The sequence below is a fragment of the Dipteris shenzhenensis genome, chromosome 21 (assembly GCF_047967505.1).
Source record: "Dipteris shenzhenensis isolate YYH24624 ecotype China chromosome 21, Dip_SZ_1.0, whole genome shotgun sequence".
NCBI classification, from domain to species: Eukaryota; Viridiplantae; Streptophyta; class Polypodiopsida; order Gleicheniales; family Dipteridaceae; genus Dipteris; species Dipteris shenzhenensis.
The window spans coordinates 22,750,981-22,760,105 of NC_141616.1; the positions used below are offsets into that span (position 1 = coordinate 22,750,981).

The following is a 9,125-nucleotide window of genomic DNA, read 5'->3' on the forward strand; positions in this document are numbered from 1 at the left end:
TTCTCATATTAATAAAGGACCTTGAGAGAATGTGAGGCTTAGGATGTCAAGGAAGAATGCAATTTATTTTGGCCAAATGTTCATAATGATTTGTGCCCAGTTCCAGTCTTTGAAAATGAATTTGTATCATTACTCCCATGTCCATATTGTGGACCAAAGAAGAGAGAGTTTATGCCACAAGTAGATATAGAGGTCGATTGTTTTGTTGTGGTTTGGCCATCGGATGATGAATATGAGAATGTGAAGTTTTGGGTTGCAAAAGTAGTTGATGTGCAAAGAGATGGTCAAGAGAGAGCAACAACATTTACAATGGTATGGTATGAGCCAAAGGGTAGGAAGGAGAATATGGATAACAACACATTGTATACTAATTGTATAATGAAGGATTGGGTCCCAAATGATAAACTGGTCTCACAAGTTTTGATGAAGACAATCATAGGGTCTTGGCATTCAAGGGCAAAGAAATCAAAGAAGCGCATGGGATATGAGGTAGACGGAAAAATAAAAGTGACCATAGCAAAGTATTTTGCACATACATGAATTTTTAAGGATGCTCGCCATGGAGAAAGTAGAAGGAAACAACACAAATGAAGAATGTCCATGATTGAATCTTTGTATTAAAGTCCATTGAAGGATTGAATTTGGGTACTAGGCAAGAAGACAATTTGGGTATAAAACTAGGTGCAACTGTATTGAGTCATCACCTCCTATGTCAAATGAGAGTCAAATTATGTAGATGTCACCCAAGGGGCAAGGCTTGGCAAGACAACAGGGAGTTAATGTAGATGGCACCTGGCAAGCGACTATTACATTGAGCAATAAGACAACGGGGAGTCAATGCAGACGGCACATGAGATTCAGGCTCTTTAAGATCAACAATTTTGTAAACATATGAATCTATATCATTTTATACAAAGACTCCAGCTGAGAGCAACGTTTCTCAATGTAAACATATGATAGCTGCAATTGCTATTATAATTCTTTGGTTCAATACAAAACATGGGTCTTATGGCATCATATCTTTTTTCTATTTATTAAAAGTTTTAAATTTGTGCATATTGCGAGTGAAAATAAGATTTTTACGTGAATATGATAGTGCCACAAAGTGAACTTTTGATTTGGGAAGGATCTTTTCACAAAGTAAAATTCTGATTTGGGAAGGATATTTTCACAAAGTAAAATTCTGATTTGGGAAGGATACTTTCACAAAGTAAACTTTTCATTGGGGAAGGATTTTTGGGCTTTGTCCAAAAAGAACAGAAAAAGTTCAAAATTAATGACATAGGTGTTATATCCTAGTTGTCCCAAGGTGCTATTAACTATGTTGAAGATGTCTAGTTACTTATACATGTTTGGAATTACTAATTGTGTCTTTCTTGACCCATCTTCTCCTATTCGGCTTTTGTGTGGCATTTTGCCTGCATTCTTCTCCAATGATTTTTATCCTGAAAAGATGCAACCTTCTTTTCTCCACTTTTAGCTGCTTTTCCCACTTTAACCTACTTTCCTTACCTTTCATGCCTATCCTGCCCCATCCTTGGATCATTCTAATTATAATAAAACAAATCACTCCTTTCCAAGACGAGTTTCTTCATCCAGGCCCTCCTTTAGAACATGCAAAGCTGGGACCCTCCTTAAGCCTACAAAGCCTTAACACAACTCCCATGCATATATTTTTAAAATTCATTAAATCTCAAATCATCTGTTAGTATTTTCAAAACTAAAAATGGACATGAAATGAAATTCCACAAATGACTACTGATAGGACCAAAAAAATTTATACACAAAAATATGAAGCATCACAGAACATGCCTAGTCTGCAAGGCACCGTGCGTAGATTTGGCAAACAGCATCATATAAAAAAGTCGATGTACTATGAGGGAGGACGTCCTAGCTCTGATAGTATGTTGGAAGAAGAGGGAGGGATGAGTGAGACACAAGATTGCTTTGAGAAGTAATGAGTATATTCATGCATCATAAACATATATATAGTTGAGGACTAGGTTTAGTTAGGGCGAGCTATATATAGCTCTTATAGCTCTCTAATAGTCTTGAATTAGTAGATGTGTTTGAGCCCAAGTAGCAAATCAGAGATCAAGGAAAGTCCCTAGCCTTGCATTGCCCACTTGGAGAGCAAAAGTTTACATCTCCAATGGAGTGTATTTGTGCCCAAAGTTGGTATCAAGAATATGGGGCACACCATGGGAACATGTGAGGCTCATCCATTTCATGGCATTTTACAACAAAAATGCTCACACAAAAAGGGATGGTCTGTGAACTCCTCGCTTCTTAACGAAGCAAACTGTAGGACCCTCGAGGAAGCATGGAGGAAGGGAGCTGAGGGAGAGCTAGATCCGATCGTGGCATTCGACAAGCGAGTGGATGCAATTGTTAGAGAAGCACAACTGCTAGGGAGGACAAGGGCTAGCAGGCAGAGAGAGTCTGATGCCAAAGCAAGGGAGAGACTTAGCATGCTACAATAGAAAGGTTCACGGAATGAAGAAGACATGAGGGAGCTCATCCAATGCGAGGCTACCATTAGGCAGTTGGAACTCCAAAAAGCAAAAGGGGCGAGGATTCGATCCTCTGCGAGGTGGCTGTCTCTAGGGGAGGTGCCCTTCTCCTTTTTCTTCAGAACTCTCAAAGCAAACAAGGTGAAGGACAATATCTACAGAATCACGGTCTAGGTTGGTCAATGGATTATGGAACTAAATAGAATCAACAAGCATATAACAACCTCCCTCGAGTTGATCCTGGGTGCGGCTGAGACAAGATTAGAGAGTTAGTCAGAAGCTCAGTAAGTGCTCCTAGACTCATGTGTGGACCAGACAATCTCTGAAGAAGAGATGCTTACACTAGGGCACCCCTTCACTATTGAAGAGGCTAACAACACTCTCCTGGATATGAAAAAGAACAAGTCCCTAGGACCAGATGGGCTGACAGTTGAGCTCTACATGGCAATCTGGGGCACGGTGAGAGGCTACTTTGTTAGGATGGCCAATGATGTGTGGGAAAGGAAATCCCTCTCCTCCAAGGTAAATTGAGGTCTGATAAGGGTGATTCCCAAGCGGTATCCTATAGAGAGGATGGGGGATTGGAGACCATTATCCCTACTCAACATGTCCTACAAGTTGCTTGCGAAGATGGTAGCAACTCGCATTGCCAGTCTTGTCCCAAAGGTGGTCTCAGGGCAGCAATACATGACAATGTCCTCAATGTTATCTTGGCTCTAGAGCATGCTTGGGTGAATAAAAAGAGATCATACTACTAAACATAGATTTCGACAGGGCTTATGATCAAGATGAATGGGGTTACATCATCATGGTTTTGTAGACTATGGGTTTTAGCGATAAGTTCCTTGCTTTAATTAGGGCCTTGCTGTCTAATGTATTGGTTGTTGTCTCAGTTAACGGATCAGAAGTAGGATGCTTTGCTTTAAGGAGATCTATCAAGTAGGGGTGCCCCTTGGCTCCACTGCTGTTTGTGCTAATCACTGGACCACTACTTGCTCTATTTCAAAAACTGATTGCAAGAGGCTCATTGGACCCGATGCGTATTCCAAGGACTGATGTTCCTCTCTTTACTTAGCTTTTTGCAAATGATTCTAATTCTATTTGTAAGGTAGATGCAGAACAGTTACAACTAGTGCTTGGATTGTTTGAGCTCCACTGTGAAGCCTCAGGCTCCAGGATTCAATGGGAAAAATCCAAGGTGCTATTTGTGTCCAGGAGAGAACTCCCTGATTGGATGAGAGAAACTGGGTTACAGTGGGTACCTAAGGGGCAGATAATTAGGCATCTTGGGGTCCCCATTGGAGTTGGGATCACTGTACGATAGAGATTCATGTGGTGGTGGCCAAAATTAAAAGCTAGGATCGATGCCTGGGCGAAGGTGCCACTGAGTATCCTGGGTAGATCCATGGTAGTAAAACATATTTTGGCCCCTACGTCCTACATTTTGTCAGTCTATGCATTCTTCAAGACTCATCTGGGGATGATTGAGAAAGAGTTGAGGCCTTCATTTGGAAGAAAACCAAATGGAAGTGGCTCTCATGGTTAATCCTATGGACTCCAAAGAAACAAGGGGGATTTGGAATCCCAGATCTGAGAAGATGATCTACTGCCTTCTTGATGAAGCTGTGGGTTCACTTTCTTGACTCAAAGGAACCGCGGGTAGGGTTTCTCAAGGAAGTGATTCGAAGGTCGACTATTAGACATTTCTCAAGAATGGGCATGTGGACCAAAGTGTTCAGGTAGCCCCACTTAGATTGAAGTCCAGCTTCTTTAATAGGCTTGTGGTCGTGTGGAAGGAAGGAATTGCCATGCTATGGTGGAAGGGCCTCCCTACAGGTAATGCTAACTTCTCCCTCAAGCTTTCAGTGTGGTGGCAAGTTGCCTAGCCAAGAGGAGGCTGCTTTGTAATTGGAAATGGAGCCATGGCAAGGAGGCTAGATTCAAAGGGCATACATAGCTGGGAGGATATATGGGACCCCCATATGGAAGACTGGCAGCCCCTCTCTTAGCTCGAAGCTGATTTTAAGCTCTCCCTAGCTGAGCTAATCTTCTTGGTGAAAATCATGTGGTGTAAAATTTTGGCTGATTGGCTGACCAATGTGCACCCATCACAGGCATCGAATGCAGAGGAATGGGAATGGGGGATGGGCATACCAATTAATAATCTCATGGCAAAACTGATGGACAAGCTCTTTGCATACAAGGAGGGTTGGCATCAGAGGTATAATGAAAGATGGCTGAGGGAGGATGTGGAGTCCACTTGGAAAGGCAGATTTAACCGACTGTGGAAAGCCACACCTTATAGTAGGATAAACTTCATCTTGTGGAGGATAGGAGGGGGACACTTCTTGGTGGGCAACCACGTCCCTTGGCTAAATGTTGATGACAGATGTAAACTATGCAGAGCTGCTGCTGAGACCTTCATGCATCTGTTTTGGGGGTGCCAATCACTTTGGAACCTATGAGGACTAATTCGTGCATGGTGTGCCAGGAAGCTGGGATTGGAGTTCATCTCTAAAGGAGCTGCCATCTTTGGGGCACACCTTGGATTAGATAAATCCACGATGTGGGATATCATTAGGTATGCAATGCTACACAGGATTTGGGTTGCATGATACGAGGCCTCAATCAATAGTACTATTGTGTTCTCCCTACCATGTAACAAGGTGAATGATATTCAATCATTCATAAGGCCTGCCCAAGATAAAAAAAGTAAACAAAAAGGAATCCATTGAAAATGGTGTGAAGGACGAGGAGATAAAGGGGAGAGAGAGAGAGAGAGAGAGAGAGAGAGAGAGAGAGAGAGAGAGAGAAGGGGGTGTGTGGGAGAAAAGGTGGAGATCGTGTGTAAGGAGACTTGAGGAGATAAAGAAGGGAAGAGAGAGAGAGAGAGAGGTGAGAGAGAGAGGGAGAGAGAGAGAGAGAGAGAGATAGATAGATAGATAGCTTTTTACGTCGTAGGAGCAATCCCAAGGAGCCATTCTGACTCATCCGACGCGATCCCGAGGGATCGAACACACACACCCAATGACAGGAGCTAGAGCCTTAACCACCAAGAGAGAGAGAGAGAGAGAGAGAGAGAGAGAGAGAGAGAGAGAAAGTCAACCACTTTAAAGTCTGCATTCAAGTCCAATGAAGAAGAGCCAATAGGAAAAATGCACTTCCAAAAATTCAAGAAATGCCTAATTTTTGCTTTGCCAAAATCTCATAGTTGCTAAGGCTACCCTAAGGGCAAACCAAAAAGGCTTCTTTGGATTATTGCCTCTCAGGTCACTTGGCCCAATGAGGTTGTAAGAGCTCGACTTGAGAGCATTTTGTATCAGTTGTAGTTTGGTAACTTTTGAGTAATATATAAGTAGACCTCTTTCAATTTAAAAAAAAGAAAATGGCATTCTTGGCATTTTGTACGAATGAAGTGGCAAGTGCCCAAGCAAGCATGATGACCATTGACATCACACTTGATGTGGCTCATTGGCGACGTGTTGCTGACTTCATTGGCTTCGTAATGGCCCTTTTTCTAGTCCTGATGTGCTGCGAAATGTTTAATGCTCGAATGAATGTCGTGTTGACGATCAGCACATTAAAAAATCAAATGCTTTTTTGTGCCAATGTTTTATCTGAATGCATGAAAATGAAAGAACAACATAGCGAACGCCACGCAATACCATCCCATCGGCCAAAAGCATCATGAACCGCAGTACCCATTTGTGGTGCCGCCCTTTCCCTAACCGCACTGAGCACTCCATATGGCATCCACCAGGCGCTTACCAATGTCGTGCAATCGGGACGTAGGCGGTACACTTTTTTAGCCTTTACATCCATCATATCTCGACATAAGATAATCTGATGCACCAGCCTTCTTTTCCGTGATTACGATTTGTGCTAGCTCTTACAGCCATTGGGTCCACGCCGCATGATCAGCATCCCTATCTTTTGAACTCTTGATCAGAGTCCACGTCAGAGCACGACGTCATTGCATCTATAAAAGATTAAGCAGGCTATCCCTCGCATCGAAAAGGTTTTGTTCGTCGCAGCCCGAATTGAGTGTATTCATAGCCTATATAACGTACTCTTCAAAGGGTGTGATTTCTTAAGAAGTGATAGAGTTACAATGCACAGGGAAGTTCTTAATACTATGCAAGGCTCTTTCAGATTGGTTTCCCCTTCGATCAATTGCTTTCTGGTTCTATTTTGTCTGCTTGCAAGAACTACAGCAACCCGAATCGGCTTTTATGACAATTCGTGTCCGAATATGGAATCCTTAGTTAAATCTACGGTTACTGCGCATGTACAATCAGACATAACGATAGCTGCAGGACTTTTGCGGCTGCATTTTCACGACTGCTTTGTACAAGTAAGCTACATGGCATAATTTTCTCAAGTGAAGTTGACGTCTGTAAGTAATTGCTACTGACAGACCCGATGGTTTACAACCTTGACGATGGTGCACCAATTGGACACCTTCAGTATTTCTACGCCTAGGGGCCGTCGCGGTATCTTTATGAAAAAGAATGAAAATCCGATCGATTTGCTTTATGAAATCGTGATAGCATGGAATGTGAATCACCCTGCTCACCGATGTAAATTGGTTGTTTTCGTAGGGCTGCGACGGTTCCATCCTAATTGATGGCCCAAATGCAGAGAAAACTGCGTTGGCGAATATAGGACTACGGGGTTTCGAGGTTGTTGATGATGCAAAGGCAAAGATAGAGGGATATTGCCCTGGAGTCGTGTCCTGTGCAGACATAGTAGCAGCTGCAGCGAGAGATGCTGTGGAACTGGTAAGTATTGTAGTAGTAATTTCAATTTAGCGTGCACCTGTCGAAGGCGATATCTCAGCAACAATTTAAGCCATGTCTTGAGCGCTTTCCTAACTGCTAATAGACGACTCGACTTTGGATAGAGCGGCGGGCCCGGGTGGGATGTTCCGTTCGGAAGAAGAGATGGAAGAGTGTCATCTGCCTCTGATGCAGCAAACATGCCCTCGCCACTGGACACAATGTCGGTCCTGAAGCAGAAATTCTCTGGGAAGGGCCTCTCAGTACATGATCTTGTGATACTCAATGGTGAGCTCAAAGATCTTGGTAATAGAACGCACAGGCCAGGGCTACTCACATACAACATATGGTTTGAACCGTTGTGCGCTTCAGCCCTTTTCGGTCCCTTAAACGTGTAAAAGTGTACTTGTCTAATAAGTTGCATTATTTATCTTCTAGTCTGATCTACACCTTTCCACCTGAATTGCAGAATATATAATTTGATACTGTGTTAAAGTTTCACCAATCGCTACATTAGCGTACGTTGTCATTTCAATGGAAAGATCAAGAGCTTCAATTGGGCTCTAGATATCAATCATAAAATACATCATGTAGAATGAGAGAACGACAGACACATTAAGGTTTCAGCAGTGGGTTTAGCACGATGTCTGATCATCATCTTATTGCAGGTGCACATACCATCGGACAAACCGAATGTCGATTCTTTAGCTACAGGCTGTACAACTATTCGGGAACAGGGAGAGCAGACCCGTCAATCAGCAGCGACTACGTGGAAACGTTGAAGGAGCTGTGTCCACAGAATGGTGATCCATTGAAGAAGGTGGCATTGGATAGGGGAAGCCAGACAGAGTTTGATACGAGCTTCTTCAACAACGTGAACGGAGGCTATGGGGTGCTGGAGTCTGACCAGAGGCTCATGTCGGACAGCATGACAGCCAGTGAGGTGCAGAGCTATGGAGGGTTGCTCGCTGGGCTGCTTGGCATTCGATACAACTTGGCCTTTACCACTTCCATGGTCAAAATGAGCAATATAGAAGTTAAGTCCGGGACAGAGGGAGAGATTCGAAAACTCTGTTCTTCCTTTAATTAGGAACCCCCACAAAGATCAAAATTGTCTCGTACTTAGTAATTCGGGGTGTCGTACTCAATAGATCGTCAGAAAATCTACTACGCAATTAATCGTGCACTGAAATTAGCTTCATGCAATAGTGTGTTGATGTATTGTAAATCGTGACCCACCCATTGAAAATGAGGGTTTTGCTTCCTAGTCATGTTTGTCATATTTTGTTTTCGGATTCAGGCAAAGTGATGGAGAGATACCAAGGTGTATTTTGCATTTATTTAAGCTATAATTAAGTCATGTCTTGAAGATGTTTCGTGGTGTACTCATGGCTTTCACCCTATGAGTCAAACCAACTCAACCTAATCATTAGGCATTCTATGTGTACTATGAAAGATAAAACAAAAGAACGGGGAATAGATTATGCTAATGAGTTGTTTTCTCCAAAAAGAACTAGCAATAATTGCTCCTTTCAACCCAATGTTATCACATGAGGATCTTGAACATGGCTATACAATACAAAAGCTAAGGTCAAATCTCCAACGATAAGACAAACACCAACTTACTCTTTAAATTTTTCTCATAGTCAAGTAAACAATTGCATTCTTAGTGACTAAACAGCGTAAACCTTACCATGGTTGTGAAAGTGGCATGATTGTGATAAATCGATGGAAATTTTATTGAATGGAACATCTTGGGAGGGGGTTGACAAGTTTCAAGAGTGAGATGGAGACAACAAGAGTAGAATAGTGTGCCTTTGCTTCCATTGACCAA

At 42.6% G+C, this 9,125-nt stretch overlaps 1 protein-coding gene across 1 annotated transcript; it reads left to right on the forward strand.

Moving 5' to 3' along the window:
• The first annotated feature begins 6,543 nt into the window (after nucleotides 1-6,543).
• LOC147888643 (peroxidase 25-like) lies at nucleotides 6,544-8,591 on the forward strand. Its single transcript, XM_087392445.1, has 4 exons — nucleotides 6,544-6,867; nucleotides 7,115-7,294; nucleotides 7,417-7,579; nucleotides 7,960-8,591. The coding sequence occupies exons 1-4, from the start codon at nucleotides 6,625-6,627 to the stop codon at nucleotides 8,379-8,381; spliced, it is 1,008 nt and encodes a 335-aa protein (XP_087248571.1). The 5' UTR covers nucleotides 6,544-6,624; the 3' UTR covers nucleotides 8,382-8,591.
• The last annotated feature ends 534 nt before the right edge of the window (nucleotides 8,592-9,125 follow it).